The sequence below is a fragment of the Rutilus rutilus genome, assembly GCF_951802725.1.
Source record: "Rutilus rutilus genome assembly, chromosome: 18".
Taxonomy (NCBI): Eukaryota; Metazoa; Chordata; class Actinopteri; order Cypriniformes; family Leuciscidae; genus Rutilus; species Rutilus rutilus.
The window spans coordinates 35,982,681-36,000,076 of record NC_140231.1 but is presented as its reverse complement, the minus strand read 5'-3'; the positions used below and the strand labels follow the sequence as shown (position 1 = coordinate 36,000,076).

Below are 17,396 nucleotides of genomic sequence, written 5' to 3'. Positions count from 1 at the left end.
TTATTTTTAACTGATCTTTCTTTCTTTCTTTCTAATTTAATCTGTCTTTCTTTCTAACTAATATTTTCTTTCATTCTTTCTAACTAATATTTTCTTTCTTTCTTTCTTTCTTTCTTTCTAACTAATCTTTCTTTCTTTCTTTCTTTCTAACTAATCTCTTTCTTTCTTTCTAACTAATCTTTTCTTTCTTTCTTTCTTTCTTTCTTTCTTTCTTTCTTTCTTTCTTTCTTTCTTTCTTTCTAAATAATCTTTTTCTTTCTAATCTATCTTTCCAACTAATATTTATTTTTAACTGATCTTTCTTTCTTTCTTTCTTTCTTTCTTTCTTTCTTTCTTTCTTTCTTTCTTTCTTTCAACTAATTTCTTTTTTTCTTTTTCTAATTTAATCTTTCTTTATTTCTAACTAATTTATGTGTCTTTCTTTCTAACTAATCTTTTCTTTCTTTCTTTCTTTCTTTCTAAATAACTAGTTAAATAACTAATCTATCAATCAAAATTTTAAACTTCTTCAAACTAATCTTTTCTTTCTTTCTTTCTTTCTTTCTTTCTTTCTTTCTTTCTTTCTTTCTTTCTTTCTTTCTAATTTAATCTGTCTTTCTTTCTAATTTAATCTGTCTTTCTTTCTAACTAATCTTTTCTTTCTTTCTTTCTTTCTTTCTTTCTTTCTTTCTTTCTTTCTTTCTTTCTTTCTTTCTTTCTTTCTTTCTAATCTATCTTTCCAACTAATATTTCTTTTTAACTGATCTATCTTTCTTTCTTTCTTTCTTTCTTTCTTTCTTTCTTTCTTTCTTTCTGTATTTCTTTCTAATTTAATCTGTCTTTCTTTCTAACTAATATTTTCTTTCTTTCTTTCTTTCTTTCTTTCTTTCTTTCTTTCTTTCTTTCTAACTAATATTTTCTTTCTTTCTTTCTTTCTTTCTTTCTTTCTTTCTTTCTTTCTTTCTTTCTTTCTTTCTTTCTTTCTTTCTAAATAATCGTTTTCTTTCTAATCTATCTTTCCAACTAATATTTATTTTTAACTGATCTTTCTTTTCTTTCTTTCTTTCTTTCTTTCTTTCTTTCTTTCTTTCTTTCTTTCTTTCTTTTTTTCTTTCAACTAATTTCTTTTTCTTTCTTTCTAATTTAATCTTTCTTTATTTCTAACTAATTGATCTGTCTTTCTTTCTAACTAATCTATATGTCTTTCTTTCTAACTAATCTTTTCTTTCTTTCTTTCTTTCTTTCTTTCTTTCTTTCTTTCTTTCTTTCTTTCTTTCTAAATAAATAACTAGTTAAATAACTAATCTATCAATCAAAATTTAAAACTTCTTCAAACTCTCTGGTCCGGCTTTCTCAAGCCAACTTAAAGTTTGTCTCAACAAAAATCATTGATTATTTTTTTGCCGTTTACTTGCAAGTGAGTCAGAACTCATTGTGTTTTCATTCCTCTTTAAGAAAAGTAGTGCATATTTAAAATGTGCATTTATCCGTTTCTTATATTCAAATCAGGGACCGTGTTTATACTCGGGCCAAACTTTAAAAGCCATCATAGCCTCTGCATGAAACTCTTCAACATCATTATGAACCTGGCTTGTACATCTTGGTCTCGTACAAAGTCCTGATTTGAGACCAGAAGGGCAATTTGATTGCAGAGAAAAGTGATTTATAAATGTAATGAATTATTTTTATTATTATTATCACCATCACAGCATGCAGCCGTGTCTTTTGGTAAGTCAATATTACTCAACAACGTGTCAGACTAAGATCTGTATACTATACTCCTCATTATTATCAGTTAAATGCACTTTACTAGAGAAAATCAAACCATTATCAGAACAAAACTGCATTAAATGGTTGGCAAATAAAGAGCTACCATCGAAATCATCCACACTTTCCCATTCACAATGAAATGTTTTAGTTCTGTTAAGCTTTCCTTAACAATTGAAATCATCACATTCTATTAATATTTAACAGACCCTTCAAGCAGAAGCTGTACATTGTGTCAAAATAACAGATATGTTTTGTACATCGGCTCCTGTGGCTGATGATTTTAGTGATGTTGTGATGTGATGAATGAACTCTATACATAAAGCTGGAATAGTTCATGGCAGAAAACCTGCAGCGTTGATATATATTGCACATATATTGAGTTTGATCAGCTAGTTAATGTGGTCAGACTGGATGTGGACTGGGCTACAGGAACTGAGTTATGATGAAAACTAATTCATCATTCATGCTTCACTATCATTCTGATAACCCCTGTCAGTTGTGCATTTCCTCTCTTGTGGCAAATGAAAACACAGAAAAGTGTGAAGAAAATTTTGTTTTAATTTTGACTAGTCTTACTTTTACTTAAAAAAGGGGAGATACCCGGCTATTAACAGGGGTTCTTTATTAATACATACATGTATATAAGGGGATTTCCTTGCCAGCTTGGATAACACAAACACTGTAAAAAAAAAATCTGTAGAAATTTGGCAGCTGCTTGCCAGTAACTTATTGTAGATTTAAATTGATGTTATTTACTGGCAACAGTTTGTTCAAAGTTAAATGAACATTAAACATTAACAAGTCTTTATCTTTACAGAATAAAACTAAAATAACAGCCTCATGCAAAGCATTCTGGGAACCAAATTCTTTAGGAAAAAAAACAGAAAAAGGTTGATGAAGATTTCTGGTTCCCAGAATGCTTTGCATTAGATTGATATTTTATAGTTCTCTTACGAGAGGTTCTCTCGTATTGCGTAAGTCCAGTCACTGTGGCGCCATTTCGGCAAAGCGAAAGTCGACCTCTTTCCGTCAAAAGACAACGCTCACTGCCCAAAGTTCTTTACGAAGAACGAGGATGCGCTGGCCCAGCGGCCCACTATATGCTTTTCCCCCGGTCTCCATGTTGCCACAAGTCATCAGGAGAATCAGGGAAGCGCGCCGCCCAGTGCTCCTCATAGCCCCGTACTGGGAGAACCAGCCTTGGTTCCCAGAGCTAGTACAGCTGGCAGACACAGTCCCCTGGCCGATACCGGCGAGGAGAGACCTTCTCTCTCAAGCCCGCGGCTCGATCTGGCATCCCCATCCAGAGCACTGGTCTCTGCATGCATGGAGATTCAACGGATACCCGTTGACCTGCCGAGAGGGGTTATGAACACGATCACGCAGTCTAGAGCCCCCTCTACGAGACGGATCTATGCGTCCAAATGTTTTACAACCTGGAAGTTCCCGCCTTGCAGGCAAAAGTTTTGTCAGTCTAAGTCACGCGTAGACCGGCCCACTATCTGTGCGTGGGCTACTGTGGTTGATTTAGCTCTGCTGGTTGAGCTGCGCTATACAGGGATTATCAGTTCAGACCGGCGGTGCCGCTCTGAGCTCCCTAATGTGTGCTTGTGTACGGCGCTAGCCTTTCGGCCGCCCGGCTCCATCTCAGCGTGTTCCCCGGGCTTCCCTGGGACTCATTTAGTGGATGCTGGGTGCGCACGGTGTTGACAACGGTGTTGACAACGGTGTTCCCACAGCGTAAGCTACTTACGTAATCGGTTACCTAACGTAACCTCTGTTCTCTCTAGAAGAGGGAACGAGTATTGCGTAATCTGCCGTGCTCGCGCCACGAGCTCTCTCGCTTCAGCGACAGAAACCAGTGAAGCAGCCTCTGAGCCATGCTTATATACGCTAAGCCACACCCCCCATTTCGTGGGCTGTGACACATGAAGCGCGCCAAGCGCGCTCATTGGACGTGACGTCACGCCAACGGCTCAGCGATAGGCTGCTGCAGTTGCCGCAGGGCAGCCAATGGGCACGCTAGTAAGCTCGCCCTAGGTCTGCAGGCTGCCGCACTGCGTTGACAAGATTATTAAAAATTAAGGATCATTTTTTGGCTTCATATCTCGAGAAAAGATCACTTTTCCCGCAGCGTAAGCTACTTACTCAATACTCGTTCCCTCTTCTAGAGAGAACAGAGGTTACGTTAGGTAACCGATTACGATTTATTCTGTAAAGATAAAGACTTGTTAATGTTTAATGTTCATTTAACTTCGAACAAACTGTTGCCAGTAAATAACATCAATTTAAATCTACAATAAGTTAGTGGCAAACTGCTGCATAACTACAGCAATTTTTTTACAGTGTATGAGACGTGTCGTAAATTACAGTTTTTCTCGATTGCTTAAACACATTTCTTGAAACTATGCCTCGTATTCTCAAAACTATAAACACAAATCCATAACGTCTCACCCAATTCCCCAAACATCCTATTTTCAGGTCAAAATGAAGCTCTACACTCAAAACCATTCACTCTTGCTGAAAAACCAAACTGTGCCCTCAGACAGGACACACAAGCCCTCAAAATCACACACACTACAACATAGTCTAACACACTGGTGCAATACATTCAAAACAACATTTCCAAAACTGGTAAGTTATGTTGCTTGTGGTTCCCCCCTCACAAACCTTTCCACATGATGAACACAAAAGACACAACCAGTGGATACACTGGCACATTTTTATTCATACACAGAAAACACACACACACAAAAAATTTTTTTTCCTGTTTTAATTTTTTTTTTTTTTACTCTCTCCTCTAATTTTTTTTTTTTATATTTACTTACAGTAAGATGTGTGTGACCATCATATGACAGTAAAAGAGCACACACAAACCTTATTCTAATATGGAATTGTATTGGAATGGTAAAGAGTGTTGGGTCGTGACAGGAGGGCCTCCACTCAAGGAGACAATATGATGAACACGTCTAAGAATGTTCCACGTATGGTTGAAATACCATCATTGGCCTAGAAAGATCATTCTGGGAGTCAAGACTATAAAGGAGAAAGGATGAAGGATGCCCTCTCTTCACTGTCACACTCTGTGCCACTCTGTGTGACTGTACGACTGCTGGCCTTTTCTTGCAAGAAAATACACCTCATCAAAGACTATTGGAAATGTTTGTCTCTTATTCAGTGATAGAGTTGTGTTTGCCACCACACCTCCCTGAAGGCTCTCGAGGCGACGGTAAAGCGACTCAACTTTGGCCTTACTCGTAGCCCAGCCTCCCTCACAGTCATACCATTGACAAAGACATGGGCAACTAGAGTGACTTGAATTTCATCTGAGACTGCTTGTCTTCTTGCCCTTGCCCTTGCCCTTCCTCCTCCTCATTCTTATCCCTCTTCCTTCATGTCTTTCTGGATCCATTGTTCCAAAACTCAATAAACTGATTTGGGCCCCTTTATCTATCTATTGAAGGATCTGATTGATGTGTGTTAAATGTTGACTCTTAGTGTTTCCACCTGGGTAATTGTGTGCTAACTGAGCTGAAGCTGTGCTGACTTGAGTGAACAATATTGAATGCTAGTGCTTTCTAAATGACCACATGGTCTAGGCAATGAGAAATGAAGGGATTTGTGTGTAGAGTTTTGCAGTGACAGTTCAACAAATCTGACTCATGTGTCAAAACAGGGAATAGTGTTTATAGTTTAGGGAAATGGGTGTGCTTTCTGATAAATGGCATTATGGTTTTGAAATTTTAGTTCAAAAGCCTGGTTATAGTGTTTAAGCAATCGAGAAAAACTGTAATAAAGCATTAATAATAATAACACACTCTAAAAAGAGATGTTAAAAAACAACACACAGCATGTGTTGATGGTATTTTGACACGTGTATATTTTTAACACACAATGTGTGTTAAAATGTAACTCTGGATAGAATAGCACTGGGTGGAGGGCAGTTTGTGTTTATGAAAAAAAAAAGGTATATTTCATATGGTATCCCATAAAATGCTCTAAAATATATAAAACAACACATTCAAGTAAATTAAATCTTAATACATGAAAACTTAAAGATTAACAGGTGTTTTTTGGCAGCCAATCACATCATGCCTTATCACTATTGTAGAGATTCATATACGCTGATTCTTGAGGTCTGTGTTTGACTAGTTTCTGCTGCAGATTAATATTTTTAGAAAACATTTTTTATTATGATGGATAGCATGATGTAGTGTCACAAGATTGTTTTAACTAACAGCACATAAATAAATAAATAAATAAATAAATGCGCACCATCCATATACTAATAAACTTGATCAGATCAGCATCTGATCATATTATCTCTCACCATAACAAATGTATTTTATTAAAATACAGTTAAAGCAGCCAGAGAAAAGGTAAAAGAAGAGTAAAGGGTCAAGAGCTCAAATAAAGGAGCCATTAATCACGATTCGGGTGACTTCAAATACAACATTCAATGAAACATCAACATCTAAAACTCAATTAATTCTCAATAAGAGCTTGTCTATGTAGATTCACGATGTCTAAACCATCCAAATGTTTAAACAAACTCTTTATTAAACGTCACTGGACTACATAAAAAAAAAGGAAACAATACGTTTCAGCTTTCATCCAAACACTCAGTTGTAAAAACACAGGCACTCTGGCAAATACACACCAACTACAGTACAGTCACATGTGACACATATCTGACACAAGTTGTGTAACTATAACACATTAATGTGTAAAAGGTTTCAACACACTCTCTGTGTTAAGAACAATAGGTTGAGTTAAAAGTAACACAAAATGTGTTGTCCTTAACTAGACACACAGGTGTGTTAAGATATAACACAGGTTGTGTTGTTTTTAACACATCCGGTTTAAGAGTGCACACCACATCTCAGTCAAACCGACGACTCGTATTTTACTAAAGTTCACGAAACCATTATTTTATTGTTTGAGTTTATACATTTCAATATTAATTTAAGGTAATGAAAAGAGGGTTTTTTTATAGCATTTTTAGTATTATTTTTACTGCAAATATACTAATGATGTTTAAAGTGACTTTTTTTTTTTTTTTTTTTGCTCAGTTCAAAATTCATGGACTGCACAGAAAAACACATTAACACACACACACACACACACACACACACACACACACACACACACACACACACACACACACACACACACAGAGAGACTGTGCCAGTTATTTTAATCAAATTATTTACATTTTCTTACGCAAATAAAAAACATCTTAAATATCACAGTATAGACTACCGTAAATTGCATATTTCACTAAGAAATTTTCAGTTATGAATTGAACAATCAACAATCGTTTATAATTTAATTTTTTCAATAATTGTCTGGGGTTTGAGACTTCTCCACCGGCATAACTCTACAGTTTGCACATTGCTTGTGAAATATCTCAAGAATATCCACTGGCTCGCCTTCATAGTTTAAAATGTAGCCTAAATATTTACAATATTGTGCAAAAAATGTCTTTTATCAGCTCGCAAAAATTATGGACAGATATTTAGATTTGCGTCATTTTCTTCTTCCTTTTTCCTCCATTGCCGTATCAAACGGCACACAGAAAACTCCACTCAGTCCGTTTTTCCTTTCAAGACAAATATGACTAAATCCTGTGTTTGACTCATTCAGGACGGGATGTGGTCACTGACAGCCGCTACACCTCTAGTCTTACATTTCAGGTAAAATAATGACAAATGTTTTTGAAACAAAAAAGCCTGTTGAATTGCACTACTTGAAAAAAAAAAAAAAATTCATTAGTAAAAATTCAATAATCCATATTCACCTTTCATATTTCACTTCCAAAATATTCAAACTGTTTAAAAAAATATAATGTAAAATATTCAACAGGCCATTTTCGGTCCATTTTATTTCTCTTTGCAAATTCGCTTCCACAAATTCAGTGGTTCAAATTAGACGGTAAATTCAACATTGACATTCAGGAACTGCATAAAATGGACCGAAAATGGCCTTTTGAATATTATAGGTCGTATTTTTAAACAGTTTGAATATTTTGGAAGTGAAATATGAAAGGTGAATATGGATTATTGAAGAAAGGTGAATATGGATTATTTAATTTTTAATAATGAAAATGTTTGAAATGTTTTGAATTGAAATATTCAACCATGTTGACATTATTTTACTTCCATACATTTCCATCTATGCATTTTATCCAAAGCGACTAACTTGCATTTCAAAGTACACATTTATTAATTTATCATGATATTTATGAAGCCTATTTATTTATCAGTTTATCTTCTTGCTTTGCCTAGGAATCGAATCCATGACCTTGGCGTTACAAGCGCCAACACTCTACTGTTAGAGCCAAAGGATTAAAATGTAATAATAATAATAATAATAATAATTATTATTAAGTTATAAATGAACTATAAACGAGTTAACTTAGTAATACAGTAATATGTTTGTCATCAAATAATTTATCAATGTTTTATTATTATAGGCTATAACCTATCCTTTTACAGTTTTGGATAAAATAGGCCTACATTTTTTTGCATAATTTTTGCTTAAAAATCAAGCATTCATAAATTATTTTATGATAAACATATTACTGTCTTAAGTGAACTCATTTATAGTTATTAACTCAAACAATCATAATCATAATTATTATTATTATTATTATTATTAATATTATTAAATTTTAGGCTACATATTTTGAAGACGCTTTTGTTCAAAACTTACAAAAAAATTAACAAAGCAATCCGTCAAATATCAGTCATAATACAGGTTAGAAAATAATAATAAAGTGCTAAGATTATCACAAATAAACAAAATATTTTGATGCACGTCATTCATATTAAATCGTGTATTCCACCCCATACCCGCTACAATTGAGAATCACTTTGAGCATGCAGACGTATGTCAATTTGCTGTATTCTTAATATTAAATATTAATAAAAGCCACAAATCCGTGAGTACAGATTACAAACCCGTGGGAACGGATTGTGAAAGCATGGGCACGGTTTATGAATTTGTGGGTACAGATTGCAGAAACTGAAGGCTTTACAAATCTGAGAGCGCGGATTAGGTACGGTTAGTTAATCCGAGGGAACAGTTTGAGAATTCATGAGTACGGTTTATAAACTGAGCGGACGGATTGCAAAACTGTCGCCACGGATTTTTTTTTTTTTCTCCCACAGGTGACTTCCCGGGCTCCGTACGCATGACATCTCCTCTACACGCAAGACAAGCCCTCGCATGATCATTCCCCATGCTCTCGCACTTGATCTTCTCTCGCCTTCTGCATTTGCTCGCTCAAACACTTTTATTTTTGGCAGTCATGGGGCAGGGCTTACTGTTTTAATTACCTCAAATGTCATTGGTTACTTCACCTTTTCCGGAAGTCAGTTGTGATTGGACGCCAGTCCAATGACCGTAATTCACTTGACCTCAGACATGAGACATCATTTAGGGTAGAGTGGGGGAAAACGCCCCCCTTAAGGAAAATGTGACATTACAGTGAAACAAAACATAAATGTGACTAGAATTGCCATCCCGGTTTTGAGTGACTATGGCAGGAGTTATTCACCAAATATTAAAATTGCTCAGCCTTCATAATTAATTAGTATTTTGACTGAAAATATTTTTGTACAAAGGGGGCGTTTTGCCCCAGCGGTGGGGTAAAACGCCCCCCAAGGTGGGGTAAAATGCCCCCTTTCTTACCAACCAGTTTGCTTCATAGATCAACAGCAAAATTAACAGACAATCTCTAAAGGTAAAAGGCAAGTAATGTATCAACATGTATATATATTAATATTTATTTCAGCAATGTTCAAAATAGGCAAATTTAACTACCTTCCATCAGTGAGCTAACTGTGCTAGCAAGCTAGCTAGTTAATGCTCACTTGAGGTAATTTTTTTTATGTTTTGTTCAAATATTTAGATTTTACCACCTAGTTATACTGCATTAAGTGTAAAACAAAGGATTTGATAGACAGAAATATTTTATTATAGTAATTACGATAGAGAGAGAAACTATGCCCCCTGGGGGACGTTTTACCCCACAAGCTATGACTTTTTTAAAAAATGTAATTTTTTTAAAATATAATTATATTCCTTATAAATAACATATGATCTCAAACTACAGACTTCACTATTCATCTATCATACATCACTGCGATATCCTGCAGAACAATATTCTCTTAAACACTTATTTACTAATATCTGAAAATTATAGCATTTACCATGTAATCCTCTTCTCTTCAAATGTGTCGCTGGTGTCAGCTTCTCCATAGAGATTTGTATATCCCCGTTATCAACGTAGTGGATAGCAACAGTAAAAATGTATATTGACTCCTTCTAGTGGTTATTTGGGGAAAAACAGGTGGGGGGCGTTTTACCCCACTCTAACATATTTTTTATTTATTGTATTTTATTAATGTGCAATGTGATTTTATGCGTTGTTAATATAGAATAGATTCTTACCAGATACTTTATTATCAGGAAGTCTTACAAGTGATTGCATTGCGTTGTTAAAGTCTGCGTGAACCGGAAGTTGCAAACGACTTTTCTCCAGTTTTCTCCGGAATATTGAACAGAGGGCAGGGTTTTACTCTAGCGCTCCTCCTCTCCATCTCTCGCTCATAGCAGACTGACGGTTTGAGGGGAGTGGATAAGCGTTTCCCAAACCAAGCCGTCATCAGAGAAGGAACGCCATTCCAGACCGGAAGATTTAGACTTTGATTAAAGATTACGACGGCAATTTTTTTTTTTTTTTTTTTTTTTTTTTTTGAGTATTAACTTGCACAGATTAATTTTCCACCACAAGACTAATATGCGCTAACAAAGTAAATAGGGTCAATTTTGATTTCAGTTGGACTTTAAGAGATATTACAGACTGTGATGACGCACTTCCATGGTTATTAGCATTGCAGATTTCCCAAGCTCTGTGCACAGCCCTGACCGAAGGGAGCGTCAGCAAAGATAACTTCGTCAACTCAACTCAACTTTTATTTATAAAGCACTTTCAAAACCATTAGAATTGACCAAAGTGCTGTCCATAAGTAATCAATAACTCTAAAATACATACAAACATTAAATTACATTAAAACAGGACACCAAGAGAATCAAACAACAAATCACTCACAGTTCTCAGACCTAATCAAATGCCAAAAGCTTGATAAAATAAGTCTTCAATTCCTTTTTAAAAATACCCATGCCTGACGAGGATTTTAAAGATAATGGCAACACACTACAAAGTGCCGGAGCCGCAAGAGAGACCGTGGGACGGTTAGATTATATTTTGGTATAAAAGTATTTTTGCATAATTTTTATGATTTTTTAGTTATGAAAAATATACAATAACCTCACTGTAATTCACTGCATTGTTGCCAAATTCAGTTCACACACCACTGCTGTCCTGCTGGTTACTACAACACTTCTGCAATATAAAAAAAGAATACCTGGATAGATGAGCCAGATGATGTTGACTATCCCAAGAGATTATCCAGATAGTAACTCTGAAGACCCTAGACTATAGGCACCTTGATTCAAGTAGATATGAAGTGGATCTTCAGGGATCTTCAAATCACAGTTCAGGGTCGTCGTCATACAACCAAGAGGCTACTCAATCTCTCGGCTTTATTCGATGCGAAAAGAGCAGTGTTTCCAGTTCTCGTCTTTTTCTTCTAGCCACAGTTGCAGCGCAATAGACATTTGATAGAGCCGCTGTTGTAATGGATAAAGTACGGTAGATTATCCTTTTTCCTGTTGCCTATATTCAGTAAAGGAAAAGTTATAGTTTAGAATTGATTTGACACATTCAGACACCAGAGAAGATGAAACTGATGATGATGATGAATGATATATAACAGTGTTTGATCTTAAACATCATTTTTTAGGCTAAAACATTTACAGCACAAATTTACACAAACATTTACTGCTGTCACATCCAGCAAACATCTCCTCACCATCTGCTAGCTGCCTGTCCCCTGAACACACTGTAAGAAACGTGATCTCTGTAGACACCACAGGCTCCACAGACGACAACAAGGACAATCATGACCACGAAACATAACAAACTGAGCTAACCCGCACCACGACATAACTGTTCCGGCCAATCACTGACAAGAATGATTTGGGGTGTGGTTGCGGGGGGTGGGGGGTGGGGTGCGCGGATGAGGAGGAGGGAGGGTCGAGCTAGCCTCTGTCTTGTTTGAAAATACTTTTAACGTCAACAGGAAGTGACGTCATCACTTATAGCAGCTTTAAGACATGTCGGGGATGAGCTCATCCTAATATATACTTTGGAGTTAAATCTGGGTCGAGGCAGACTCATTTCTTAGTTTTAAAGCTGTTGAGATCATTGAAAAACTTTTGTCCAGCAATTTGTAGGCTATGTCAGGCTGGCAGAGCTGCAAATATGGCTCTTTTATTAATAAGGTTATTACAGTGCAGATGATAACTGATGACAGATTTGTAGATCTCTATCAAAAACTGATCATATAAAGTACGGGTTGGTTGGTAAAGTTTCCGTGTCAGGTGAATGTAAACTCTTTTTAAATGTTAACAACTGAAACTTGTTTAAATGCATTGTTCATTACTCAAAAATATGCATTATATCAGTTTTTAAAAGAATCTTCAAAAAACAGAGTTTTGAAGCTTTATTTGCTTTCTATATTTATATAGAGTTTTGCACTGATTCAGCACAATATAAATGTCTAATAAACTGCAGGTTGTCATATACTGCGGTGTATCTGCACTTTTTCACAAAGACCAACACAGGGAAGTTTAATGATTATAAAAGGTTTATTAAAAATAAGAAGCAAGGAAAGGCTTGAAACTGAAGGAGAAGGTGTCCGTCTCCAGGATCCACTGAATCCCCTTTGAGCTTCTGTGTAGAAAGAGAGATAAAGGAGACAAAACAGGAGACATTATTATATTATAGGCAAGTAGTATAACTCAGTTATGGTATTTAGTATGATTCTCCATTTAGCCAGTATGATTTCTTTCGTAAAACGGCTTGCTGCTTTTAAGCATTGGTTTTTTATAATCTCACTTATAAACTTCCATATCCATCAATCCAAAAACCAGCTGAGCTGAAACATAATATAGACAAGTAATAGTCAACAGAATCACAAGCCTAAAAACTCCATATGCCTTTGCTGACTCTAATATGCATTCTAAAGTAAAGATTTTTTTTTAAAGATTTCTGAATGAAAAAACTTCATAATTTGTAAGAATCATTTTAATATGCTTTCTCAGCTTATTTCTGTTTTATGTGCAGTGCTGTATTATTTAAGAATTTTACAGTTATCCTGTATAGAGTTTACTTAAAGTTTTCCTTGAATAATTTTCTTTGTATAATTTAGCTTTAAAGCCCGTCCTCGCATACAGTATCTGCTGTTTTAGCTGAAGGGATTCAGGAGGAACAGTCTCTACCGTCTGACTGAGAAAATTAGAAAATTGTCTAAATCGGAATCTAAGGAAGATATTATACGGATTTAAGACATGTAAGATTCCAAAGGTATTGGAGTCACTTGAGAGCACTGTTCGGAAGTATTGGCCGAAATAATCATGTTTTTGCCTTTTTGTGTTTGTGAAAATAAATGTGCAACACTTTAACAGACTGGCTGTGTATTTTTCTGCGTGTAAGACACTTCAACTCCTCCGAATAAAAGCAAGAGAAACGTGCGGCTTTGATCCTTGTTTCTGTAATGATGTGCCCAACATTTTACACACTGTAAAAAATAATTGTTGGTTTAACTTAGTTACCTGGTTGCCCTATTTTTAGTTCATTGAAATAAAAAATTTGAGTTAATACAAAAGAGATTGGTTTAATCAACAGAATCTCAAAATATTATGTTATCTGAACCATATTCATTATCTAAGTTGATTTGACAAAAGAAAAAAAAAGTTGTGATGACAAATCATAAAAACATTTTTTTACAGTGCATTGTGCCTTTAAAGCTACACACATGTCAGATGAAACATCTTGTGACTTACAGAGCATTGTGACGCATGTTCATATCTACTTTACACAAACAGGAAGTTGTGTTAAACTTACAGTTTCCTCAGTTTGTGTGTGAAGATGTGTGTAGAAGAGAGACCCAGTATTCAGTATCTTCAGGAAACTGAGTGTGACAGTTCTCTGTTGTCCAAATGACAGTCAGATGTTCTGAGTTCATACACTAAACGATGCTGGGTTGTTTCAAGTTATTATTCAAGTATTTATACAGCACTTTTTACAATATAGAGTGTTTTAAAGCAGCTTTACAGAGATAACAGGAAAATAATGCAACAAAGTTTGTTTCCAGAAGAAAATAGCATCACAGTCCAGCTTAAGTTCGGTGATGTTTAATTTTTGTTGTAAAAAAGTTATTAATTTATATATAACGCCACTCTGGAGATAACCGTGATGTCATCGTCCAGCTCAGTTCAGTTCTCATATAATAGTGTCAATGCAGGAGATCAATAATATTGTTGAATATTAAATTAAATGACAACCCAAATTTGGGTCAAATATGCTCAAATCTAACCATTGGGTTAAGTTTTTAAATACATTTTTTTTTTAACCTAATAGTTGGGTTTGTTCATATTTGATCGTAATTTGGGGTGAAATAACCCAGCATATTTTATAGTGTAGTGTGCATGTGTCAGGGTTTACAGATGATACAGACAAGTAAGTTTAATGCTTTAATTGCAGAATGAATCGGAGATGAAGACAAAAGGTGAGTAACAGCAACACAGATAGACTGAATATGCTTAGCTGGATGGTAAAGTCTTTCTTTCTTTTTCTCTTGCAGGTGAGGATGATGGAGGATCAATGAAGATGGCTGGCAGACAGATGGAAGGCGTTCGTGTCTCAGGTAAGGGACCAGGTAAGTGTTCAGGGAGTCTGTGAGTCTTGAATTGTCGTGTATAGACGAGACCAGACGAGGAGTGAAGGGAGAGTGCTGAATATAAAGGGTAAGACTGATGAGGGGGTGCAGGTGATGCTGATGATTAGTGATTGAGAGAGTGAGTGCAGGTGTGCGCCACTGAGGATTCTGGGGAATGTAGTGCACACACACAGGTGAAGGCAGATGAAGGGAGAAGAACATGAACGTGACCGTGACAGCATGGTTATGTTTAACTCAAGGTTTTCCACCAGGCAGAAATCTTTGCTCTTGATAGCATCAGTTATGGACATATTTGCATACTTTAAGGGATAATTTATTTATTTATTTTTGTTAACAACTGGTTATTGACATTTCTTTCTTTTTTTTAAGGTCAAGAAATACAAAAATACAAAGCAAAAAGCAACTATACAAATCTGGAACCACCCCAATACATTTACATATTTTATCATTTAGCAGACATTACAAATGAGGAGAACAATAGAAGCAATCAGACCAACGAGAGGGCAACTAACTAATAATATATATATATTAACCTTCACAGGCGAGACTTGGAGAGTTTTACTCAAAACAATTCAATAGGCAGAGTTTCAGTGCAACAAAACATAACTTTAATTCTTCATAAAGCGTGGGAGAGGGGAGTGGGAGAAAACTGTAACTCAGGTTTTCCTTCTTTCTTAGGTAGCTCCTTGTGACATCAAGTTTATATCTGGAAGGGAGGCAGAAGAGATGTAGGGTTAGCAAAGGTTGTTCAGGCTACTCACATCCTCCCCTAGGCCTCTATCCTCCAGAACGTTGGTGGGTCAAATCTGCTCCAATGTTTGGGCAGTATAACATCCAGCACTCAGTGTCTGTTCTCTCCTACTCTGACTGCTTAGCTCTCTTTTATGTAGCTGCTAATTGGCCCAACAGCCTGCAGCTGAGGCTCCCTGCCATAGGGGGAAATTGTGCACACCTGTGTTGGAGCTATCCTTGGTCCTGAACCTCACTGTGCAGCCCTGACCTATTGTCTTCCTCTGATGGCGCTCTCCATGGTGCTGCAGGTGATTGTGCTGTGGGGCCATGTTCCCTTCTGGCTACCACACACCCCCTTTTCCAGCTCCAAGCTTCTGCTTGGAGTGCACGTCCCAGATTAGTCATGCCTCCTGGACATGGCATCCGCATTCCGATGAGTGTTCCCAGCCCGGTGTTCCACTGTAAACTGGAAGTCCTGCAACTGAAGAAACCAGCGAGTGATTCGTGCATTTTCCCCTTTGTTTTGAGACATCCATTTAAGCAGGGCATGATCAGTTACTAAGACAAATTTTCGGCCCAACAGGTAATAACTAAATTTTTCAAAAGCCCATTTGACAGCCAGACATTCCTTTTCAATTGTGGCATAATTCTTCTCAGGGGGCAGTAGCTTATGGCTAATAAACATGACTGGGTGCTCCATACCATCCTGCAATTGAGATAGCACGGCTCCAATCCCTACTTCCGAGGCATCTGTTTGTAGAACAAAGGGTTTGTTGAAGTTTGGGGTTTGCAGGATGGCTTCACAACCGAGGGATCGCTTTAGCTCGACGAAGGCCTGCTCTGCTTCTTTTGTCCACTTTACCTGATTTGGGAGGTATTTGCGAGTCAATTCGGTTAGGGGGGTTGCTTTTGTGGCAAAGCTAGGGATGAATGTCTGTAGTAAACAAACTAGCCCGAGGAAGGTTCTTCACTCTTTCTTGATTTGAGGCCGGGGCCAGGTGAGTATGGAATCAATTTTCTTAGGTTGGGGCTTCACATTTCCCCTCCCAACAGTGTACCCCAGATAGTTGGCCTCTTCTTGGGCAAGTGAACACTTGCTGGGGTTTGCTGTGAGAGCCGCTGACCTTAATGCTCATAAGACAGCCTCTAGATGGTGAAGATGTTCTTCCCAAGTCTTGTCGTGGACAACTATGCTGTCCAGATAGGCGGCAGCGTATTGCTGGGTGGGACGGTGGACACTACCCAAGAGTCTTTGAAATGTGGCTGGTGCCCCATGGACCCCAAAAGGAAGTACCCGGTATTGAAAGGCCCCCTCAGGAGTGGAGAAGGCGGTTTTTGATTTCGCTTGAGGGTTTAGAGGTACTTGCCAGTACCCTTTTGTCAAGTCAAGGGTTGTGATGAATCGTGTGGGGCCCAACCGCTCAATCAGCTCAAGTGTCAAACTGTGAAATCTCATTAAATGTTCTGTAATTATTGCAGAATCGTGTGCTTCCATCTGGTTTTGGGACTAGGACGATGGGACTTGAACAAGCACTTTGAGACTCTTCTATAACTCCTAACTCAAGCATTTTCTTTACCTCCTTCTGGATGGCTTCTCTTTTAGCTTCTGGAATCCTGTAAGGTCGAAGCCTAACAATCTTCCCAGGTTCTGTTACTATATCATGGGATATAAGAGAGGTCAGTCCCGGGAGATCAGAGAAGACATCACGGTTCCACCGTAAAAGCTCTTGTAAATCCTGCTTTTGCCTAGGGGAGAGCTGGATACCCATCTTCACGTCCGGGGTTACAGGGGAAAGGACACTGGCTGTGAGGACATCGCTTGGCAGGGTAATAGGTTCACGCCACGGTTTTCAGAGGTTTATATGGTAGATTTGTTGGCCCTTTCTTTGGCCGGGTTGGCGTTCTCTGTAGTTGACTGGGCCTGTCTTCTCTATAACTTCATAGGGTCCCAACCACCTGGCCAGGAATTTGCATTCGTTGGATGGGATTAGAACTAGTACCTTTCCTCCAGGGTGAAATTCGCTAATCTGTGCCCCTCTGTTG

The 17,396-nt window shown here is 37.2% G+C and overlaps 1 protein-coding gene across 10 annotated transcripts in view; it reads right to left on the bottom strand.

The window, feature by feature from the left end:
* LOC311277356 (uncharacterized protein) overlaps window positions 1-11,832 on the bottom strand; it is a 38,572-nt gene extending 26,740 nt beyond the window's left edge. For 5 of the 10 annotated variants that reach the window (XR_014625217.1, XR_014625218.1, XR_014625219.1 and 2 more), the window contains exons 1-2: window positions 11,691-11,832; window positions 11,184-11,494 (exon numbers count right to left, since the gene is read on the bottom strand). Coding sequence is in view for 1 of the 10 variants with exons in the window: in XM_084387650.1 (XP_084243776.1) it covers window positions 9,090-9,101 (12 nt within the window). In the remaining 9 variants the exon portion in view is untranslated. Of the gene's footprint in view, window positions 1-9,089; window positions 9,129-10,206; window positions 10,222-11,183; window positions 11,495-11,690 lie in introns of those variants that run through there. The other 5 variants (XR_014625224.1, XR_014625225.1, XR_014625222.1 and 2 more) reach the window with 4 other exon arrangements.
* Between the last annotated feature and the right edge of the window lie 5,564 nt (window positions 11,833-17,396).